This window comes from Stegostoma tigrinum, chromosome 2 (assembly GCF_030684315.1).
Source record: "Stegostoma tigrinum isolate sSteTig4 chromosome 2, sSteTig4.hap1, whole genome shotgun sequence".
NCBI classification, from domain to species: Eukaryota; Metazoa; Chordata; class Chondrichthyes; order Orectolobiformes; family Stegostomatidae; genus Stegostoma; species Stegostoma tigrinum.
The window spans coordinates 157,778,404-157,803,320 of record NC_081355.1 but is presented as its reverse complement, the minus strand read 5'-3'; the positions used below and the strand labels follow the sequence as shown (position 1 = coordinate 157,803,320).

The 24,917-nt window shown below is 46.5% G+C and overlaps 1 protein-coding gene across 4 annotated transcripts in view; it reads right to left on the bottom strand.

Moving 5' to 3' along the window:
- adck5 (aarF domain containing kinase 5) overlaps positions 1 to 24,917 on the bottom strand; it is a 159,566-nt gene that overhangs the window by 107,569 nt on the left and 27,080 nt on the right. For 2 of the 4 annotated variants that reach the window (XM_059640581.1, XM_059640597.1), the window contains exon 1: positions 9,871 to 9,976. The exons of 1 other annotated variant lie outside the window; for it this stretch is intronic. In XM_059640581.1, coding sequence (XP_059496564.1) covers positions 9,871 to 9,894 — 24 coding nt within the window. In that variant the 5' untranslated portion in view covers positions 9,895 to 9,976. Of the gene's footprint in view, positions 1 to 9,870; positions 9,977 to 10,366; positions 10,468 to 24,917 lie in introns of those variants that run through there. One more of the 4 variants, XM_059640590.1, reaches the window with a different exon arrangement.

Genomic DNA, 24,917 nt, shown 5'->3' with positions numbered 1-24,917 from the left:
TTACCTTCCCAGGTTGCCCTTGCACTTCCTCCTGGACTCCAGCTACTGAAACAACTGAAAGCAAGTTACTCCTTCAAACAAATCCAAAAAAAAAGGTTAAACCTGGTTTCCTTTCACAAAGCAGCAGTTTTCAAAAAGAAACTGGCTGTAATTTCCTTAATGATCAATTATAATTAAGAGACATTAAGCCAGTAGGCATATAGAACTCATTTTTCCGCTTCCTCCACTATTTCAATGGAAGAGTTATATTTCTTAGTGTCTAGTCTGATGGAACTTTTCTACAATCTGGCAAATTCTGAAAAATCATCAGCAATGTATCTGCTAACTCCTTAGATCCACCTAGTTTCAGACCCCAGAATAAAGTCCATCAGCATTTAGAGACATGTCAGCCTACAGTTTGTTCAGAATTGTTCCCCTAGTGCTTGTAATTTTCACCATGTTCCTCTTTAACTTCTACCTCCTAGTTGATAACTATAATGGGAATTTTTGTATACTGTACAAAGAAGACAGAATCAAAATATTTATTTAATCTGCCATTTCCTTAATATCGACTATTAACTTGTCATTTCACTCAAGACCACCAACACTCAACCTTGCTTTTGTTCACTTTCAGGTACCTGCAGAAATTCTTATAATTTTTTTTTAATTCTAGTTAGTTTCCTCTCATACATTAATTTCTCCCACCTGATTAATCTATAAGTCATTTTAAGACATAAGAAATTAGGCCAGTCAGCCCATCAAGTCTGCTCCGCCATTCAATCATGGCTGATAAGTTCCTCAACTCCATTCTCCCGCTTTCTCCCCATAACCCTTGATAATCAAGAACCTGTCTATCTTAGTCTTAAATGTACTTCTGTGGCAGTGAATTCCATAGATCCATCACTCTCTGGCTGAAGAAGTTTCTCCTTATCTCCATTCTAAAAGGTCTTCCATTTACTCTAAGGCTGTGCCCTTGGGTCCTAGTCTCTCCTACCAATGGCAGCATCTTCCCAACATCCACTCTATCCAGGCCATTCAGTATTCTGTAAGTTTCAATTAGATTCCCCCCCCCCCAATCCTTCTAAACTACATGAGTATAGTCTCAGAGTCCGCAAACGTTTCTCATATGTTAAGCTTTCCTTTCCTGGGACCGTTCTTGCGAACCTCCTCTGAACCCACTCCAACGCCAGTACATCCTTCCTGAGATATGGGGCCCAAAACTGCAAACAGTACTCCAAATGTGGCCTGACCAGAGCCCTATAAAGCTTCAGTAGTATATCCCTGCTTTTATATTCAATTCCTCTCAAAATAAATGCCAACACTGCATTTACCTTCCTGACCACCGACTCAACTTGCAAGTTTACCCTGAGAGAATCCTGGACTAGAACTCCCAAGTCTCTTTGCAATTCAGACTTTGAATTTTCTCATTTAGAAAATACTCCATGCCTCTATTCTTCTTACCAAAGTGCATGACCTCACACTTTCCCACATTGTACTCCATCTGCCATTTCTTTGCCCACTCTCCTAACCTGTCCAAATCCTTCTGCAGCCTCGCCGCCCCCCCCCCCCCCAACACTATCTGTCCCTCCACCTGTCTTTGTATCATCTGCAAACTTAGCCAGAATGCCCACAGTTCCTTCATCTAGATCATTAACGTATAAAGTGAGAAGTTGTGGTCCCAACACTGACCCTGGACGAACACCACTCTCCCCGGATGGCAGCCGGTGACAAGATCCATTTATCCCCACTCTCTGCTTTCTGCCAGGCAGCCAATCTTCTATCTATGCTAACACCTTGCCTCTAACACCATGAGTCAGCAGCCTCCTGTGTAGCACCTTATCAAAGGCCTTCCTGAAGTCCAGGTGGATAACATCGATTGGCTCTTCTTGGTCTACCCTGCTTGTTACTTCTTCAGAATTCCAGCAGATTTGTCAGGCATGACTTCCCCTTGATGAAACCATGCTGACTTTGCCCTGTTTTACTATACACTTCCAAATATTCAGAAATATCATCCTTTACAATGGACTCCAAAATCTTACCCACGACTGAGGTTAGGCTAATCGGCCTGTAATTTTCCATCTTTTGCCTTACTCCCTTTACAAACAGGGGTGTCACGTTAGCAATTTACCATTCCTCTGGGACCCTCCCTGACTCTAGAAATTCCTGAAAGATCGCCACTAACACTTCCACTATCTCTTCAGCCATCTCCTTTAGAACTCTGGGGTTTAGTCCATCTGGTCCAGGAAATTTGTCCACCTTCAGGCCAATCAGTTTTACTAGCACCTTTTCCTTGGTGATGGCCATCGTACTCAGCTCTGCCTCCTGACTCTCTTGAATTTTTGGGATATTATTTATTTGTGTCTTCTACCGTGAAGACCGACACAAAGTAATTATTGAGTTCGTCAGCCATTTCCTTGTTCTCCACTACTATCTCTCCACCATCATTTTCCAGTGGTCCAATGTCCACTTTTGCCCTTTGTATGCCTAAAGAAACTCTTACAGTCTTCATTTATATTACCTGCTAGCTTATCCTCAGTTAATCTTCTCCCTCCTTTTTTTTGTTGTCCTCTTTTAGCCTTTGTAAGGTTCCCAGGGCTCTGGTTTCTCACTGTTCTTCGCCACATTACATGCTATCTCTTTTGCTTTTATGCTATCCCTGACTTCCATAGCCAGCCATGGTCGCCTCATCCTCCCTGTACCTTGCATCTTTTTCCTCGAGATGAATTTTTGCTGCATCTCCTGAATTACTCCCAGAAACTTTCTGCCTTCTTTACATTCTATTCAATCATCTGACCTGCCACTCATATTTGCGCAATTACAGATACTTCCTTATAAACCTGTTAAGAAATGTTCCAAAACACTTATGGAGCAGGTGGGATTGAACCCAGATCTTCTGACTTTTTCAGTTTAGATGTCTTCCTTCACTTCTTTAGTTAACCACGAATGATAGGTATTACTTCTAGATTCTTTTCTTTACAGTAGTTATATACTTATAGAATCATAGAATCATAGAATCCAATCAGAATGGAAATAGGCCCTTTGGCCCAACTCAGTCCACACCAAACCTCACAGCATCCCACCCAGACCCATCCCTCTCTCAACCCACCTAATCCACACATCCCTGCACACTACGGGCAATTTAGTATGGCAAATCCACATAGCCAACACATCTTTGGACTGAGGGAGGAAACTGGACCACCTGGAGGTAACCTATGCAGACACAGAGAGAATGTACAAACTCCACACGAACAGTCACCTGAGAATGGAATCAAACCAAGTAATTATATCTGAAAATTTTGTAAATCTTGCAGACCAGAAGGATGAAATATCCAGTGTCTTTGTGCTGAAGGAAAAATGGACACTTACTTAAGTCCACTTTCCAGAATTGCAGCTGTTTGCATACAGTTGTTGAACTTGAGTGCAAAATCCAGGGAGGTATGAAATGAATTCAGTGTTTCTGTCTGTTCTACATTTCAGGCAGTGAGGTCCATATAGCTATCACATTCTAGCTGAAAAAAAATGTTTGTCCTTGTCCCCTAAATCTTTCTGACTCCGTTAGTTTATATCCATTTTCAAAACTTCCCATAAAACTCTAGGTATCCTCTCTCTAATTGCGCATTCCATTGCCTTGTTGGACTTCCTCAAATACATCATTCTTTCCTGGGTTGAATTCCATTCGTCATTTACTCTGAATATTCTGAAAGATCCCCTTAATAATGTCCACCACAGCAGCTCTATTGATGATTCTCCTAGCCTAGTTTGCCAATTCAATCCAGTTAGTTCAGCTTTCATGCCCACATAGTTGCCTCTATTTATTGGTGTTTTTCCTTTCAATTTAAAGATAAAATTCTAATCGTGTTGAACTACTATCAACATCATGAGGGTTACTACTGACCAGAAACTAATCTCAACCAGCCAAAGAAATAAAATGGCTGCAAGAGCAACTCAGAAATTAAGAATCCTGCATGGGGTAACTCATTTCCTGATTCCCCACAACCTGCCTATGGTCTACAAGGCACAAATCAAGAGTGTAATGGAATCCCTACTTACCTAGATGAACGCAGCTCCAATAACATTCAAGAAGCTTGACACCATCCAGGCCAAAACAGCCCCCTTGATTAGCATCTTATCCACAAACATCCACTCCATCCACCACTGTTGCTGAGTGCACACTGTTACTACTATCTACAAGGTGCACTGCAGAAATTCACAAAGGCTCCTTAGACAGCACCTTCCAAACTCTCAATTATTTTCATCCATAATGAGAAGGGCAGCAGATACATGGGAATTCCACCATCTGGAAGTTCCCCTCCAAGCCACTCAACGTCCTGACTTGGAAATATATTGCCATTCCTTAAATAATACTGCAACTCCCTCCACAACAGCTTTGCAGGTCTATCTAAGCCACATGGACTACAGTGGTTCAAGAAGATAATTAGCCACCACCGTCTCAACGACAACCAGAGATGGGCAGTAATTACTTGCCAGCCACTAACACCCATATCCCATGAATGAATTTCTAAAAAATGTTATGGTCAGTTTACCTTTAAATTAGGATTGATTAATCATTTCATCACATTAAAGAATACATGTCTAATACAGAGAAAGTAAGAACTGAAGGTGGAGTCAGAAATAACACAGTATAGAGCTGTAGGTACACAGCAGGTCAGGCAGCAGAGGAGCAGTAAAGCTGACGTTTCAGGTCAGGACCCTTCTTCAGAAATTGGGGAGCCAACGATGAGACCAAGCCGAGGCTCAGAGACCGCCCTGTGGAGCACCCGTGCTTTGTTCACGACAGGTGACAACACCTTCCGGTTGCAAACCACTTCAATCTCCCCTTCCACTCCCTGGGTGACATGTCCATCCAGGGCCGCCTCCAGTTTCAAAATCTCCCTACCCCAGCCTCATCCCATGACCAACCTTCCCTCTCATTCCCACCTCCTTGAGCTTTATAAAATCATGAGGGACATGGATAAGGTGAATAGCCATGGTCTTTTTCCCAGGGTAGGGAAATCCAAAGCTAGAGGGCAAAGGTTTAAAGTCAGAAAGTAAAGATTTGAAAGGGACCTGAGGGGCAACCTTTTCACACACACGGTGCTGCGTGCATGGATCAAGCTGCCAGAGGAAATGGTAGAGGCTGGTCTCAGAGAAATATGGGCCAAATGTTGACAAACAGGACTCAATCAGATTGGGATGTCTGGTGAGTGTACACTAATTTGACCAAAGGGTCTGTTTTCATGCTGTGTAATTAAGACACTATGGCAAATACCCACATTTATATACTTAATTCTATATTGTGCTTCGTGTCAAGCATGTTGTCTTTTAACATGCTCATAGCTGTTCTTGGGATATGGGAGTTTAAACCTCGATTCCCTGAGTGTGCAAAAGTAAAGTCCGATTCCAGAATTAATCCAGGTTTAAGGGAGGTGATGGCCAAGTGCTACTATTGTTAGACTTTGAATCCAGAAACAAAAACAGAAGTTGCTGGAATGGTTATGAGGAAGGGTCAGGTGACCCGAAATGTTAACTGCTTTTTCTTCACAGATGCTGCCAGACCTGCTGACCTTTTCCAACAACTTCTGTTTTTGTTCCCAATTTATAGCATCCACAGTTCTTTCTGTTTTTATTAATCCAGAGACCCAGGTTTGAATCCTGTCGTGGCAGACAGTGGAATTTGAATTCAACATTTTTAAAAATCTGAGATTGATGACCATGAATCCATTGCCAATTGTCAAAAAAAAATCCATCTGATTCACTAATGTCATTTAGGGAAGGAAATTGCCATCCTTACATGTGACTCTAGACCCACAACAATGTGGTTGACTCCCATCTGTCTTCTGGGCAATGAGGGACTGGCAAATAATTGCTGGCCTAGCCAGTGACGCCCTCATCCCATGAATGAATAATTTTAAAATACTGGTCTTCGTCAGCGTTGAATATATTTAACAACATAGCATCTACAACCCTCCAGAGTAAAAAAATTTCAAATATTCACACATCCTGAGTGAAATAATGTCTCATCTCAGTTTTAAACAATTGGCCCCTCATCCTAAAACCGTACACATGTTTTAGATTCCCCGACCAACTGAACAATCCCTCAGCATCTACCCTTTCAAGCGCCTTCAGAATTATGTTTACCACAATGAGACTGCCTCTTATTCTTCAAAACTCCAGACATTATAAGCCCAGTTTACCCAGACTCTCATCATAGAGCCAATTCAGGGAACTTTGCAGTCTTGTCTCCAAGTATACGCAGCAAACTTTGTTTTAACCAGTGTGTCATGAACTGGCACTTTTCATAAACTAGCAAAAATCTCTCTCAAATACCAGAGATTTACTGTATTATCATGATCTCTGTGACGTCCAACTAGTCAGTTGAGCGGGTGAGTGAGAAGGCTCTGCTAGTAAGTTGAGGCAAATTGCATTATTAAGAGGTTTATGCTGTAAATAATGTAGAAGTGTATAGCCCCTCCATTACATTTCTCATACCTTGTGTTTTTACATTGATTATGTAGATCTCTTGATCCACTCTTGGTCCCATAGATGCAGGTTAATAGAACATTTGAAAACTTTTAAATTTGTAGAACAAAAATGCAAACAGTAATTCAGATTTGGCTTCACCAAAACACTGTATATTTTCAACAGGACATCTTTATTCCTGTATTCCAAGCCTTCTGCTACACAAGCAAACATGTCTCCAGCATCTGCAGTTCCTATTATCTCTGATACATTTTAACCCAACTGCAAAGCCTCTTCTAAGGATGCTTACCCTGAAGAAGCTTTCAAGCTCCTAAGATTCTGCTTGGCCTGCTGTGTTCATCCAGCTCTGCAGCTTGTTATCTTGGCTTCTCCAGCATCTGCAGTTCCTATTATCTCTCCCCCAACATGACATTTGCATAGGTTTCGGACTGAAATGTTGACTGTCCTGCTCCTTGGATGCTGTCTGACCAGTGGTGCTTTTCCAACTCCACATTTATCGATTCTAGCTTCTAGCATCTGCAGTCCTTACCATCTCCATGACATTTACCTCCCTAATTGCCATCAGAAAATACAAAGCCAATGAGATGCTAGATACATAGCACGGCTTGGGCAGTACCAACTTTTAGGCAATAGACTTGAAGTTGAATAATGCTCACTTAACTCTTACAGTCTTTTGTTTTGAGACATTTGTGGACTGGCATCACAGCCAGCAAGTATGCACTGCCTTTCCCTAGTTGCCCTTGAGAGGGCAATGGTGAGCTGCCCTCTTGACCCCCTGTAGTCCACATAGAATCCCTACAGAGCGGGAACAGGCCCTTCATCCCAACAAGTCCATCCGACCCTCGGAGCATCCCACCCAGACCCATCCACCTATAATCCACCTAATCTACAGACCACTGAACACTATGGGCAATTCAGCACGACCAATCCACCTAACCTGCACATCTTTGGACTATGGGAGGAAACTCGAGCACCTGGAGGAAACCCACGCAGACACGGGGAGAATGTGCAAATTCCATGCAGACAGTCGCCAGAGGATGGAATTGAACGCGGATCCCTGGTGCTGTGAGACAGCCGTAGTAACCACTGCTGTGGATTTACCCACAATGCAATTAAGGAGGGAATTTGAGGATTTTGACCTAATGAAATATATCACCATTCCTTTAGGGTCAAGGTCAGAATGACAACCGTCCTGGAGGGAAACTTGCAAGCGGTACAGGAGATCCCATGTATCTACTGCCCTTTTCCATCTAGAAAAATGTGATCATCAGCTGCCTAAAGATCTTTGGTGACTTTCCTCAGTGCAGCTTGTGGTTGTACTCACTGCTACACCTGGATTACTGTGAACTTCTTTGACCCCTTAGTATTGGCAGCAGGCCACCAGGTTGATACAAGCAAGGAAGGAATTAATTATGAGAATGTTGAGTAGGTTTGATTCGTGCTCGTTGGTATTTGGAAAAATGACTGGCGACACTATCAAACCATTTAAGAGTCTTCGGGACTTGACAGGACAGTGTGGCTTCTTTCAGAGATAGTAGGAACTGCAGATGCTCGAGAATCAGAGATAACAAGGTGTAGAGCTGGATGAACACAGCAGGCCAAGCAGCATCATAGGAGCAGGAAAGCTGACGTTTCGGGCCTAGACCTTTCTTTGGAAGAAGGGTCTGGGGTCTAGGCCTGAGACATCAGCTTTTCTGCTCCTATGCTGCTGCTTGGCCTGCTGTGTTCATCCAGCTCTACACCTTGTTATCTTAGTTTGGTTTCTTTTGTGGGACAGTCTCAGACTAGAGGGCATTATCTCAGAGTAGGAAGTCACAGTTCCCACAGAAACGAGAAGCAATTTATTCTTAGAAAATAGAGAATCTGTGGAGCTCTTTACCACAAAGAACTGTCAAGATTGTGTCATTAAGTATATTCAAGTCGGAGATAGATTTTCAATCAGTAAAGAAATCAAGCGTTATGGGAAAAATTCAAGAAAGTTGAGTTGAGGAAAATCAAACCAGTCATGACCATATTGAGTGGCAATGCAGACTCAATGGGCCAAATGGCCCACTTATGCTGTCGTGCCTTACGCGATAATATAGTGGTTCCTAAGTCCAACATTTAAATGTTGAATTGCTTTATGTACGTTTTTCTCTAAAAATGGGGTGTCAATTTACACAGTTATTTAACTCAGAGGAGACTTCCAAATACATTACTGCCCGCAAAGTCTGAGAGGAGCATAAAATTGAGGGGCACGGACAAGGTGGATAGAATACAGCGAGGTCATAAGATATGCTATGCACAGATAGTACTTGCTCTCTATCCACCATGGACAAGCAGGTGACTATTAGAAGACTTCCATCAGAAACATGCGTGAAAATGTAAACAAGAAAAAGCTCAAAAAAAGCATCTAGGCCCGAAATGTCAGCTTTCCTGCTCCTAAGATGCTGCTTGGCCTGCTGTGTTCATTCACCTCTACACTTTGTTATCTCAGAAATAAAATCCTGCAGGTCTGAGGTAGAATCACCAGACCTGAACTGTTAACACTGCTTTCTCTTCACAGATGCTGCCAGACCTGCTCAGCTGTTCCAGCGACTTCTGGTTGTGTTTCTGATTTACAGCATTCACAGTTCTTTCGGTTTTTATTAAAGAATTACAAATCAGAAACAAAAACAGATGGTGCTGGAAAAATTCAGCAGGTCTGGCAATATCTGTGGAGAGAAAGCAGAGTTAATACTTCAGGTCCAGTGACCCTTCAGAACTGTTATTGGACCCAAAACATTAACTCTACTTTCTCTCCACAGATACTGCTAGATCTGCTGAGTTTTTCCAGCAATTTCTGTTTTTATTCATGACAGAAAGCTCAGGTGTGGTCATTCTCTCTCTCCTGAGCCACTCACTTTGCTGGAACACACATTGCAGGTGGGCAGTTGGAGAAGATACAGGATAACATTTACGAATATAATTGTGCAATTCACAAGACTTAGTTGATGTTTTGCACCGAGTCGCGGGAGTGAAAATCAAGCTCATTGTCAATCTAACAGGAAAGCTGAGCCACAGTGCAAAGAATGACACAGAAAACTCATCGTCCAAATATTTCAATTATATGAACTACTGGAGAAACAGAAGATCACAACAAAATGTCAAAAGAAAGAACATTCTAAAATAGGAAAAAGCAGCATTTCCAACTTCCCATTTACAGTCAGAAGGCTGCCTGAGCAGGGTACTTCCACTACATCGTGCCCCTACCACTGCCGGAACACTGCCCATGCCGTGACTTAGCACCGCCAGATCCCAGCCTGGACTGAGCTGCTGCCTTGCGTAAACACCGTACGAGGCGCTGGAATTTATCCCCCTTAAATCTGCCTGCCAACGAAACTCCATTCAAAGAAATAAGAGCTACAGGTTTTGTTCAACGACTCGTCTTACTCTCAGCAGCGCCTCCCTCGCCATGTTCCCTTCCAAGCTTCCGTCCTCGGTATCCTTGAATTGTCTCCTCCCTCCTCGCCACTACATACTGACGTTACACGTCAACGCGTCCGCAGGAAACCCGGCTTCACGTGATACCGAGGACTCTAGCCGATGCTCGAGTCTGAGATAACACAGTGTGGAGCGGGAAAGCTGACGTTTCGGGTCGGGATCCTTCTTCAGAAAAAGGGTCCCGAACAGAAATGTCGACGCTCATGCTCCTCTGATGCTGCCTGGCCTGCTGTATTCCTCCAGCTCCGCACGTTGTTAACACCGTGATACCGACACGTTTTACCCCCGCCCCCTCCTTTCTGGGTAATGTAGTTCCTCCGTCGAGTTCTCCAAATTCCGGAACGGAAGTTGCTGGAAAAGCTCAGCAGGTCGAGCAGCATCCGTGTGAAGAATAACAAAATCAGTGTTAACCTTTCGGGTCCGCTGACCCTTCCTCGGAACTTACCCTCCAAATTCAGTAGGTTCCAGGTTTCTGAAGAAGAGTTCCGACCCGAAACGTCAACTTTCCTGCTCCTCTGATGCCTGCCTGACCTGCTGTATTCCTCCAGCTCCACACAGTGTTATCTCTGTACGTACCTAGCAGCCATTTGACTACACAAAGAATGAGCACAAACATCTATCTGGAAATAGTATATGAAAGTTTCAGTGACGTGCCCAATTCTACCTCGGACCTTAAGTGGAGGGAGATGACAATTTGAGGGACCAGGAATGGGTACGTGTAAAAGTTGGGGAGGAAGAATGGGCGGAGATGTAGGTATTATTAAAGTTTAGGGTCGCTGCTGAAAGACGACGCGATGGTGCCGAAGGGATCAGAGAAAAGTGGTCAAGAACCATACATGGCTCGGTCCATTCATGTCTTTTCATCATGTGTGCTCGTCTCTCCTTCCATCGCGGCGTAGGATATGTCCCGCTCTCCGTTCGCAGCGTCACCGTTGGGATGGCTCGTTAATGGAAAACCTTTAACCTCTTCGAGCTCGTGCGTGCTGGTCCTCCAATCGGATTGCCGCTTTTTCCCGCTTTCGCTGACCCGAACGGGCTGCGGCCGTTGGATTTGAGTCTCCGCCCCTCCCGGCCTCGTGCTGGTAGACCGAGCGGGAAACAGGCCATTCGGCCCTACTGCTCATTCCAGCATCCCAATCCTCTTCTAATCCCACCTTCCAAGTCGCACGCCATCTTGACTTGGAAATATAACAGCCCGCCTTCACTGTTTTTGGGTCGGAATTCTGCAACTACCTCCTCTGTGGGCATTCCTGAACCCCAAAGAAAGTAAGTGGTTCAAGGAAGCATCTCATAATTTTCTTCGAGGACAAGTAAGGATGGGCAATAAATGCTGCCTTGGTCAGTGAAGCTTGCATCCCTTAAATAAATTCCAGTGCTCGTCATTGAGATGTTGGTTTCTATACGTTTTGGCATGGTGGCTCACTGCTGCCTCACAGTGCCAAGGACCCTGGTGACACCCCACCTGGACCATTGTGTGCAGTTTTGGTCTCCAAATTTGAGGAAGGACATTCTTGCTATTGAGGGAGTGCAGCGTAGGTTCACGAGGTCAATTCCCAGAATGGCGGGACTATCATATGTTGAAGCGACTGGGCTTGCATACAGGATAATAAAATGTGAGGCTGGATGAACACAGCAGGCCAAGCAGCATCTCAGGAGCACAAAAGCTGACGTTTCGGGCCTAGACCCTTTATCAGAGAGGGGGATGGGGGGAGGGAACTGGAATAAATAGGGAGAGAGGGGGAGGCGGACCAAAGATGGAGAGTAAAGAAGATAGGTGGAGAGAGTATAGGTGGGGAGGTAGGGAGGGGATAGGTCAGTCCAGGGAAGACGGACAGGTCAAGGAGGTGGGATGAGGTTAGTAGGTAGCTGGGGGTGCGGCTTGGGGTGGGAGGAGGGGCTGCAGGGTTCCCAGGCGGAATATGAGTTGCTGTTCCTGCAACCTTCGGGTGGCATCATTGTGGCAGTGCAGGAGGCCCATGATGGACATGTCATCATATCTGGACTCCATTTTCTCCCCTTTGGTCCAGGAACTCCCCACCTATGTCCGTGACACCACCCACGCCCTCCACCTCCCCCAGGACTTCCAATTCCCTGGCCCCCAACACCTCATATTCACCATGGACGTCCAGTCCCTGTACACCTGCATTCCGCATGGAGATGGCCTCAAGGCCCTCCGCTTCTTCCTGTCCCGCAGGCCCGACCAGGCCCCCTCCACCGACACTCTCATCCGCCTAGCGGAACTCGTCCTCACACTCAACAACTTCTCTTTTGACTCCTCCCACTTCCTACAGACTAAGGGGGTGGCCATGGGCACCCGCATGGGCCCCAGCTATGCCTGCCTCTTTGTAGGTTACGTGGAACAGTCCATCTTCTGCACCTACACAGGCCCCAAACCCCACCTCTTCCTCCGGTACATTGATGACTGTATCGGCGCCGCCTCTTGCTCCCCAGAGGAGCTCGAACAGTTCATCCACTTCACCAACACCTTCCACCCCAACCTTCAGTTCACCTGGGCCATCTCCAGCACATCCCTCACCTTCCTGGACCTCTCAGTCTCCATCTCAGGCAACCAGCTTGTAACTGATGTCCATTTCAAGCCCACCGACTCCCACAGCTACCTAGAATACACCTCCTCCCACCCACCCTCCTGCAAAAATTCCATCCCCTATTCCCAATTCCTCCGCCTCCGCCGCATCTGCTCCCACGATAAGACATTCCACTCCCGCACATCCCAGATGTCCAAGTTCTTTAAGGACCGCAACTTTCCCCCCACGGTGATTGAGAACGCCCTTGACCGCGTCTCCCGCATCTCCCGCGACACATCCCTCACACCCCGCCCCCGCCACAACCGCCCCAAGAGGATCCCCCTCGTTCTCACACACCACCCTACCAACCTCCGGATACAACGCATTATCCTCCGACACTTCCGCCATTTACAATCCGACCCCACCACCCAAGACATTTTTCCATCCCCTCCCCTGCCTGCTTTCCGGAGAGACCACTCTCTCCGTGACTCCCTTGTTCGCTCCACACTGCCCTCCAACCCCACCACACCCGGCACCTTCCCCTGCAACCGCAGGAAATGCTACACTTGTCCCCACACCTCCTCCCTCACCCCCATCCCAGGCCCCAAGATGACATTCCACATTAAGCAGAGGTTCACCTGCACATCTGCCAATGTGGTATACTGCATCCACTGTACCCGGTGCGGCTTCCTCTACATTGGGGAAACCAAGCGGAGGCTTGGGGACCGCTTTGCAGAACACCTCCGCTCAGTTCGCAACAAACAACTGCACCTCCCAGTCGCAAACCATTTCCACTCCCCCTCCCATTCTCTTGATGACATGTCCATCATGGGCCTCCTGCACTGCCACAATGATGCCACCCGAAGGTTGCAGGAACAGCAACTCATATTCCGCCTGGGAACCCTGCAGCCCAATGGTATCAATGTGGACTTCACCAGTTTCAAAATCTCCCCTTCCCCCACTGCATCCCTAAACCAGCCCAGTTCATCCCCTCCCCCCACTGCACCACACAACCAGCCCAGCTCTTCCCCCCCACCCACTGCATCCCAAAACCAGTCCAACCTGTCTCTGCCTCCCTAACCGGTTCTTCCTCTCACCCATCCCTTCCTCCCACCCCAAGCCGCACCCCCAGCTACCTACTAACCTCATCCCACCTCCTTGACCTGTCCGTCTTCCCTGGACTGACCTATCCCCTCCCTACCTCCCCACCTACACCCTCTCCACCTATCTTCTTTACTCTCCATCTTCAGTCCGCCTCCCCCTCTCTCCCTATTTATTCCAGTTCCCTCCCCCCATCCCCCTCTCTGATGAAGGGTCTAGGCCCGAAACGTCAGCTTTTGTGCTCCTGAGATGCTGTTTGGCCTGCTGTGTTCATCCAGCCTCACATTTTATTATCTTGGAATCGCCAGCATCTGCAGTTCCCATTATCTCTGGGCTTGTATACACTTGAGTTTAGAAGGATGAGCGGGGATCTGATTGGGACGTATAAGATTATTAAGGGATTGGACACTGGAGCCGGGAAGCATGTTTCTGCTGATAGGTGAGTCTAGAACCAGAGGACACAGTTTAAGAATAAGGGGTTGGCCATTTAGAACAGAGTTGAGGAAAAACTTCTTCATCCAGAGAGTGGTGGATATATGGAATGCTCTGCCCCAGAAGGTAGTGGAGGCCAAGTCTCTGGATAGTTTCAAGAAAGAGATGGATAGAGCTCTTAAAAATAGTAGAATCAAGGGTTATGGGGATAAGGCAGGAACAGGATATTGATTGTGGATGATCATAATGAATGGTGGTGCTCCTCGAAGGGCCGAATGGCCTACTCCTGCACCTATTGTCTATTGATTCCACCCTCAGTTGACTGTGAGTAGAGTTTGCACATTCTCCTAGTTTGTGCGTGGGTTTCTTCTGGGTTATCCGGTTTCCTCCCACTGTCCAAAGATGTGCAGTTTAGGTGGGTTGGCCATGTTAAATTGCCGATACTGTCGATGGATGTGCAGGCTTTTTGGATTAGTGATGAGAATTGCAGGGTTACAGGGATAGGGTAGGGGAATGGTGTGGGAGGCTTGTTCTTCAGAGAGTCAGTTCCCAAGCCTCCGCTTGGTTTCCCCAATGTAGAGGAAACCACAACGGGTACAGCAGTGTGGCTACCTCTACGTTGGGGAAACACACCGGAGGCTTGGGGACCGCTTTGCAGAACACTTACGCTCGGTCCACAATAAACAACTGCACCTCCCAGTCGCGAACCATTTTAACTCCCCCTCCCATTCTTTAGATGACATGTCCATCCTGGGCCTCCTGCAGTGCCACAACAATGCCACCTGAAGGTTGCAGGAACAGCAATTCATATTCCGCTTGGGAACGCTGCAACCCAATTGTTTCAACGTGGATTTCGCAAGCTTCAAAATCTTCCCTCCCCCCACTGCATCCCAAAACCAGCCCAGCTCGTTCCCACCTCCCTAATCTGTTCATCCTCTCACCTATCCCCTCCTCCCACTTCAAGCTGCACCTCCATTTCCTACCTACTAACCTCATCCCGCCCTCTTGACCTGTCTGTCCTCGCCCAACTGACTATCCTCTCCCTACCTCCCCACCTATACTCTCCTCTCCACCTATCTTCTCCTCTATCCATCTTGGGTCCGCCTCCCCCTCTCCCTATTTATTTCAGAACTCTGTCACCATCCCCTTTTCTGATGAAGGATCTGGGCCCGAAATGTCAGCTTTTGTGCTCCTAAGATGCTGCTTGGCCTGCTGTGTTCATCCAGCTCCACATTTTGTTATCTCAGTGAGTCCAGTGACCCTTTTCACAGCTGGTGAACTATGACCCCTGGTTATTGGCAACCAGATATCCTAAATTAATCTCGTCCCATTTGCCAGCATTTGGCCCATATTCCTCTAAAACCTCGCTATTCACGTATCAATCCAGATGGCTATTGAATGTTGTAATTGTACCAGCCTCCACCATCTCCTCTTGAAGCTCATTGCATATGTGCACCACCCTCCGTGTAAAAAAGTTGCCCCTTAGGGCCCTTATAAATCTGCCCCCTCTCACCTTAAACCAAATGCCCTCTAGTTTTGCACTCTCCTTTACTGGGAAAAAAAGACCTTGACTGTTCATCCTATCCATGCCCCTGATGATTTTATAAACCTCTATAAGGTCACCCTTCAGTCCCTGACGGTACGGAAAATTGCCCCAGCCTATGTTTGGGCAGCACGATAACTCAGTGATTAGCACTGCTGTCTCACAGTACCAGAGACCCAGGTACAATTCAACCCTTGTGTGACCGTCTCTGTGGTTTTTGCACATCCTCCACATGTCTGCATGGGTTTCCTCCTATAGTCCAAAGATGTGTAGGCTAGTTGGATTGGCCATTCTAAATTGTCAATAACATCCATGGATGTGCAGGCTATGTGGATTAGCCATGGAAAGTGCAGGGTTAGTGTACAGGGGGGCAGGTTGGTTCTTGATGGGATGCTCTTCAGAGGGTTACTATGGAATTGATGGGCCAAGTGGCCTGCTTCCATACTCTGTGATTCTGTTCAGCCTCTCCCTATAACTCAAACCCTTCAGGCCTGGCAACATCATTGTAAATCTTTTCCTGAGTTTAATAGCATCTTTCCTATACCAAAGAAACCAGAATTGAATGCAGGATTCCAAAAGTTGCCTAACCAATGTCAGAAGCTGGTCATCCAGCCTCACATTTCACTATCTTGGATTCTCCAGCATCTGCAGTTCCCATTATCACTGATAGAATTTCAACCTCACTGCGAAGCCTCTTCCAGGGATGCCTAACCTGAAGAAGTTACCCTCCTCCCTCCGGACCAACCTCAGGGAATCTCTCTCCCATTGCAACTCTCTTGTAATCTCTTCAGCCTTGAAACTGCTCGACCATGTCCTGAAGCAAACCAGGTACCACAGCCACATCACCTTCCTATGGAACCGGATCATCCCCAATGGACTACAGTCTACATTTCAGCCTTCCCAATTTGGCCCCAACCGTGACAACCTCTACACCCAGAATATTCAGACCCTTCAGAAGCGTTTCTCCCTGCGAGTCCTGAAACAGACACTCGCAGCCATGCGCCGGCACCTCCACACACTGCAATCCAGCCTGCCCCAGCTCACAGCCTCCCTCTCCCAGACCTGCAAAGGACCCCTGCTGTTTTTTATCCTCCGCAGGATCCATAGACTGAACACCCAGTTTCACTCAGCCTTACTGGACACCAAAAATCGTAAGTACAACAAACTCACTGGCCCCTGCCACCCACAAGAGGATTCCTGCGCCTCCCAAATCCCGAGTCTGTCCCTATCCCTCCCCGACCATGCACCCGCCGCCATTGACCATGAGGACACGGCCGGAGACCCCACCGATGACGTCACAGCCGCCTCCGCCGGCCACACCACTTCCGGGACCGCTGCTGCAGTCACCGCCTCCACTTCCAGTTACAACACCTCACACACCACCCTCACCGCAGCTGCTGCTTCCCACCCCGATAGTCCAACCGGCAACGGAACCCCGCCCACGGCCAACGCCGACGGAACCCCGCCTACAGCCGACGACCTCATCGCTCCGCCCACAACCTCCACAGCCAGCAACCCCAGAGAAGACAGCCACACTGAACCCTGCCGCATCTTCACCATCCCCCCAGACCTCCCACTAACTGAGGACGAACGGTCAGTCCTTAGTAAGGGGCTCACCTTAGTCCCCCTACAACCACACATCAACGAATACCAGTCACGGTTGGACATAGAACAGTTTTTCCGCCGCCTTCGCCTCCACGCCTACTTCTTCAACTGGGAGCCTAACCCTCCCTCCACTGACCGCTTCACCCGCTTCCAACACAAGTCCTCCTCCTGGACAACACTCCCAGGCCTCCTACCTTCCCTCGACCTCTTCATCTCTAACTGCCGTCGAGACATTAACCGCCTCAACCTCTCCACCCCTCTCACCCACTCCAACCTCTCCCCCGCAGAACGAGCAGCCTTCTGCTCCCTCCACTCCAACCCCAACCTCACCATCAAACCCGCAGACCAGGCTGGCGCAGTGGTAGTATGGTGCACTGACATCTACATCGCTGAGGCCAAACGCCAACTCTCCGACACCACCTCCTACTGCCCCCTCGATCATGATCCCACACCCGAGCACCAAACCATCATCTCCAACACCAGGTGACCTCATCACCTCAGGGGACCTCCCACCCACAGCCTCCAACCTCATTGTTCCCCAACCCCGCACGGCTCGTTTCTGTCTCCTTCCCAAAATCCACAAACCTGCCTGCCCTGGTCGACCCATTGTCTCAGCCTGCTCCTGCCCCACCGAACTCATCTCCACCTATCTGGACTCCATTTTCTCCCCTTTGGTCCAGGAACTCCCTACCTACGTCCGTTACACCACCCACGCCCTCCACCTCCTCCAGGACATCCAATTCCCTGGCCCCGAACACCTCATTTTCACCATGGACGTCCAGTCCTTATACACCTGTATTCCGCATGCAGATGGTCTCAAAGCCCTCCGCTTCTGCCTGTCCCGCAGGGCCGACCAGTCCCCTTCCACCGACACCCTCATCCGCCTAGCCGAACTCGTCCTCACCCTCAACAACTTCTCTTTCGATTCCTCCCACTTCCTACAGACTAAGGGAGTGGCCATGGGCACCCGCATGGGCCCCAGCTATGCCTGCCTCTTTGTAGGTTACGTGGAACCGTCCCTCTTCCGCACCTACACAGGCCCCAAACCCCACCTCTTCCTCCGTTACATTGATGACTGTATCGGCGCCGCCTCTTGCTCCCCAGAGGAGATCGAACAGTTCATCCACTTCACCAACATCTTCCACCCCAACCTCAAGTTCACCTGGGCCATCTCCAACACATCCCTCACCTTCCTGGACCTCTCAGCCTCCATCTCAGGTAACCAGCTTGTAACTGATGTCCATTTCAAACCTACCGACTCCCACAGCTACCTAGAATACACCTCCTCCCACCCACCCTCCTGCAAAAATTCCATCCCCTATTCCCAATTCCTCCACCTCCGCCGCATCTGGTCCCAGGATGAGGCATTCCACTCCCGCACATCCCAGATGTCCAAGTTCTTCACGGACCGCAACTTTCCCCCCACGGTGGTCGAGAACGCCCTTGACCGCGTCTCCCGCATTTCCCACAACACATCCCTCACACCCCGCCCGTGCCACAACCGCCCAAAGAGGATCCCCCTCGTTCTCACACACCACCCCACCAATCTCCGGATACAACGCATCATCCTCCGACACTTCCACCATCTACAATCCGACCCCACCACCCAAGACATTTTTCCATCCCCACCCCTGTCTGCTTTCCGGAGAGACCACTCTCTCCGTGACTCCCTCGTTCGCTCCACACTGCCCTCCAACCCCACCACACCCGGCACCTTCTCCTGCAACCGCAGGAAATGCTACACTTGCCCCCACACCTCCTCCCTCACCCCCAACCCAGGCCCCAAGATGACGTTCCACATTAAGCAGAGGTTCACCTGCACATCTGCCAATGTGGTATACTGCATCCACTGTACCCGGTGTGGCTTCCTGTACATTGGGGAAACCAAGCGGAGGCTTGGGGACTGCTTTGCAGAACACCTCCGCTCGGTTCGTAATAAACACCTGCACCTCCCAGTCGCAAACCATTTCCACTCCCCCTCCCATTCTTTAGATGACATGTCCATCATGGGCCTCCTGCAGTGCCACAATGATGCCACCCGAAGGTTGCAGGAACAGCAACTCATATTCCACTTGGGAACCCTGCAGCCCAATGGTATCAATGTGGACTTCACCAGCTTCAAAATCTCCCCTTCTCCCACCGCATCCCAAAACCAGCCCAGTTCGCCCCCTCCCCCCACTGCACCACACAACCAGCCCAGCTCTTCCCCTCCACCCGCTGCATCCCAAAACCAGTCCAACCTGTCTCTGCCTCCCTAACCTGTTCTTCCTCTCACCCATCCCTTCCTCCCAACCCAAGTCGCACCTCCATCTTCTACCTACTAACCTCATCCCACCTCCTTGACCTGTCCATCTTCCCTGGACTGACCTATCCGCTCCCTACCTCCCCACCTATACTCTCCTCTCCACCTATCTTGTTTTCTCTCCATCTTCGGTCCGCCTCCCCCTCTCTCCCTATTTATTCCAGTTCCCTCTCCCCATCCCCCTCTCTGATGAAGGGTCTAGGCCCGAAACGTCAGCTTTTGTGCTCCTGAGATGCTGCTTGGCCTGCTACGTTCATCCAGCCTCACATTTCATTATCTCAGAATCTGACTGCTGGGTTTGAGCGCCCTCTGTCCTGCCTGCTCTTCGTTAATTTTCACATAACTTGCAGTACTGTATCCTGGTCATTCATTGTGCTATTTTAAGTTTGATAGTCAGGCATGAGGAAAATGAAGACTCTGAGCAAGTTTTCAGTAGGAAAGAAATCCAGCACTGCTCCAGAACCCCACTCTACCCTAAATTAAAGGAATAAAAGTAAAACAAAGAAAGTGAAGAATTATCAGAAGTAGAGTGAAGGGACAGGGGAGATGGTGTTGGTGATTGCGCGATAGTGGTAATGGCTAGTGGCCTCTCTCAGATCAAGTACAATGACAAATTATACTGAATAGTCAAATTGAGGAATCGTTGATACATAGTAACTAAATCCAGAGAACTCTTACACCAAGAGACTGAATGCAATTATTACTGTGTGATGATACAATGGCTTTAAGAAGGGTATTTTGTCCTGGTTTTTGTTATGGAAAGGGGTTGAGACTGAGGTGCCAAGTGGTCTGCTCCAAGCTTGTGAGGCCTTGGTTTGCTTTTAAAGTTGGAACAATAGAAGCAGCATGAATTGGCCGAGTTAGGCTCCCAAAGAACCAGGGTTTCAGTTTAGCTTTCAGTAATTGCTGGGGTCTTGAAGTTGTTATTCCTCTCTTTGTTAAAGCTAAAATTTGGAATTCTCTCTGCTGCCAGAATTGCATGTGAGACAATTTCTTTTTATGAATATGCCCTTTACATAGAACATAGAAAAGTACAGCACAGTACAGGCTCTTCGGCCCACGATGTTGTGCCATGGAATAATCCTAATCCAAAAATAAAATAACCTAACCTACATTCCCCTCAATTCACTGCTGTCCATGTGCATGTCCAGCAGTCACTTAAATGTCACTCATGACTCCGCTTCCACGACTATCACTGGTAAACTATTCCATGCACTCACAACTCTCTGGGTGAAGAACCTCCCTCTGACGTCTCCTTTATACCTTCCTCCTAACACCTTAAAACTATGAGCCCTCGTGGCAGTCAATCCTGCCCTGGGGAAAAGTCTCTGGCTACCCTTTGCCAAGGGTATGTTTATGGAATGTTACTGTATTGGAGCAGGTGATGTTTTGTAGTTAAATAATCTACCGTTCTGTTAAGTTTCACAATGGAGTTATTATTCCAATTCTTTTTGTTTGTATTTTAACTATCGGGCAATATTTAAGTGAGGAAAATGAACCTCTCTGATAATTAAAACCAAAATACCCAGAGAGGCTTGCTTCACCACATTATCTGTTAAAAGAAATGGGAAAAATAATATAACCTGGTATTCACCTCCTAATCTGTTGTAAAGGAGAGGTTAAATGAAAGAAATCCCTGAGAATCACTTTATGAACAACAGGTAACAACTTATTTATTGAACTCTAACAATGAACAAAATAACTGACCTTCTGACAAACCAAACAATTCCCCTATAACTACTAACTGTTCCCAAACAGAGCAAAATTCTAATAACATGCTGTTCCAATAAATACAAGGCCCACTTACATAAACCAAAGTAATCAGAAAAATAAATTAAAACTCTTAAAACTGCAGTAGGATGAACCTTCTGGAATGTTCCATCGTTTTCCACTGTTCTTCAGTCAGAAATTATTTCTTTGTCAAATCCTTGTGTCAAGAATGTTAGCTCAGAGTACCATAGTACCTTTAATCAGAGGGCTTAAAGATTTCTGTGAGAGCCAGTGTTTTACTCTTCTGACAGCAGTTTGGTCTCACTGTGATCGTCAAAACCCTGTTCTTTGATGACCTGTCAATTTTCTTATAATAGGATTGGTCCTAGGTTGTCAGTGCCATCAGTTTTAAATTTAACTGGGTTTTGGTATCTACGACATGGTTTAAACTCATTGGCTCATATTCAAGATGGTCACCTTAACATCAAAACAAACCTAGATTGCCAACCACACAGCCAGTTGATATATATGTTTTAATTTCAGAACTGTCTGTGCATCTGCAGCTGCTTGCAGACTTTTTGTTCCCTCCAAGCTTAGAAATGCACATCACCTCTTAAAGGGACCATGGACCCTTCCCCATATCATTTTTACAAACAAATTCTAACATCCTACCTTCTAATTCACATGTTGTCTACCCAACTTTGCAACATTAAGAATAAACTATGTTTTGCTAAAAGCTGAGTAGCATATCCAAACCAATTACATCTGGAACACAATACCTTATACTTGCCTTTAAATAAGAGAAATTTAGGGTCTAGGCTGTCTCATTGGTCTGGTCCGTAACAACTGATGCTAAGGGCTGAATCCACTGATCACTGAAAGCAAGAGACAAAGTACAGTGACCACCAGTAGGACTGGACCTAATCTAGGGATTATTGACAACAAAAGACCAATTTCAAAGATCATTGATATGAGGGATTAAATTCAGGGATCACTGATGCCTTAGATTAAGATGACCAATTTTCCTGACTGATTGCTATTCAAGACAAAAGCAATTCACCTGATATTTTGTAAATAATGGATAATAACTAGCAATTGGCAAAGAAAATGAAGGATAACTAATCTACCACTAAGCCACTTAAACTATACTCCTTTAAAACCTGAAAGACACACATACGCATTTATGATTAAAACAGACAAAATCCAGACAGTTTGATGCAAATATTATGGGCAGAAGAATCTAGACAGGGAGAATAAAATTTTGAAGATTGAAAGTCTAGATCACAAATTGGGTTGAATTATCACTCTAGTTCGTTTTTGCCTTTAGCAGTGATAGCAAGCTGTTATTAATAAAGCGATGGTTATTCTTCACTTTGATAGTTACTCTATAAATTGATAGGTGGACCTAGGCCCCTCCTTGTATTAGAATTCTTCCTCAAAAACTTCTTAGTTTTTCTTTTAACTCATTTCAAGTGTAAAGGATATTTTCTGTTTCCATCTCTGGAGGTCTGTGGCTGATCAGCGTTTACAGACCTGCAACAAAGTGCAGCTCAGTCAAAGTGAGGGCTGTCCTCAGGGAGATTTCCTTAATTCAAAAACTTCTACTGCTGCTCTGACCTGCAAGGTATCAATCTCACTGTTCCAACAGCAGGATTATCTTTCAGGACTAAAAATGCCTATCACTTGCATTTTCCAACTTACAAAACTAATAAAAGCATAAAATATAGGACCATAATTAAGTCATTCAGCCCACCATATCTGCTACACCATTTCACCATGACTGATACTTCTCAACCTCATTCTCCAGTTTTATCCCATTACCCTTGATCCCATCACTAATCAAAAACTTATCTATCCCTGACGTAAGTATACTCAACGATTTAGCTTCCCCAGCCTTCTGCAGCAATGAGTTCCACAGATTAAATATGCTCTGGCTTAAGAAATTCTTCCTCATTTCAGTTCTAATAGGTCATCCATTCATACTGAGGCTGTGCCCTCAGGTCCTAGTCCTTCCCTTTGAGCTTCAGATTTCCAAAGCCTGTACCTGATTAGAAAACAATCTAAATCTGTATTCTTCCTACCAAATTGCATAACTTCAGATTTTTCCACATTGTGTTCCATCTGCCATTTCTTTGCCCACTCTCCCAGCCTGTCCAAATTCTTCTGCAGCCTCCCCACTTCCTCGACATTATTCGTCCCTCTACCTATCTCTTGTTATCTGTAAATTTAGCAACAATGCCCTCAGTTCCTTTGTCGAGATCGTTAATAAGTAATGTGAATAAGTGTGGATCTCCACTAGTCACTGGCTGCCATCCTGAAAAAGACACCTTTATCCCCAGTGTCTGCCTTGTGCCAATCAGCCATTCCTCTATCCATGCCAGTTCCTTACTCCTAACACAATGAGCTTTTATTTAGCTTATTGTAGTTTTGTTTAGCAGCCATCTGTGCGGCACCTTTTTTATTGTTCATTCACGGAATGAAGGCGTTGCTGGCTAGACAGCATTTATTGCCCATCCTTAATTGCCCACAGGGAAGTTAAGAGTCAACCACATTGCTGTGGGCATGGAGTCAAATGTAGGCCAGACCAGGTAAGGATGGTAGTTTCCTTCCCTAAAGGACATTAATGAACCAGGTGGGTTTTACCGACAATCGACAATGGATTCATGTCATCATTAGATTCGTAATTCCACATATTTATTGAATTCAAATTCCACTATCTGCCGTGGTCTGATTCGAACCTGGTTCCTCAGATTATCTGGGTTTCCGAATTAACAGTCCAGTGATAACACCACTGGGCCATCACCTCCCCTTGTCAAAGGTTTTCTGGAAATCCAAAAAAAATCAGATCCCCGGCCCTCCTTTGTCTAACTTGCTTACACCTCATCAAAGAATCCAACAGATTTGACATGCATGACCTCCCTTTAATGATGCCATGCTAATTCAGATCTATGTTACTGTGTACTTCCAAGTACTCCATAATCTGATCTTAAAAATGGATTCTAAAATCTTACAAAGGACTGAAGTCAAGCTAATAAACCTATACCTTCTCAGCTTCTGCCTCACTCCTTTCTTAAACAGGCATAATGTATTAGCCATTTTCTAGTCCTCTGCGACCTTCCTGACTCCAGTGATTCCTTAAAGGTCATCACCAATGCCTCTACAATTTCTCAGCTATATCCTTCAGAACTCTGGCGTGTTATTTATCCACCTTCAGACCTTACCTTGCAGCTTTCCCAGCACTTTCTCCTTTGTGATGCCACTTCAGTTATCACTGCCCCTTGAAATTCTGGTATGCTGCTAGTGTCTTCCACATGAAAACTGATGCAAAGTACTTATTCAATTCCTCTGTCATTTCTTTGTTCCCCATTACTACTTTTCCAGCCTCATTTTTCAGGGGTCCAATATCCACTCTTCCTTCTTTCTTACCTTTTAGTTTTATTTATATTACTAGCTAACTCACCTAATATTTCATCATCTCCACCCTTATTGCTATTTTTAAGTTACCCTCTGCTGGTTTTTAAAAGTTTCGCAATCCTCTGGCTTCCCACTAATCTTCACCGCAGATAATAAAATGTGAGGCTGGATGAACACAGCAGGCCAAGCAGCATCTCAGGAGCACAAAAGCTGACGTTTCGGGCCTGGACCCTTCATCAGAGAGGGGATGGGGAGAGGGAACTGGAATAAATAGGGAGAGAGGGGGAGGCGGACCGAAGATGGAGAGGAAAGAAGATAGGTGGAGAGAGAGATTCCCTGAGGTTGGTCCGGAGGGAGGAGGGTA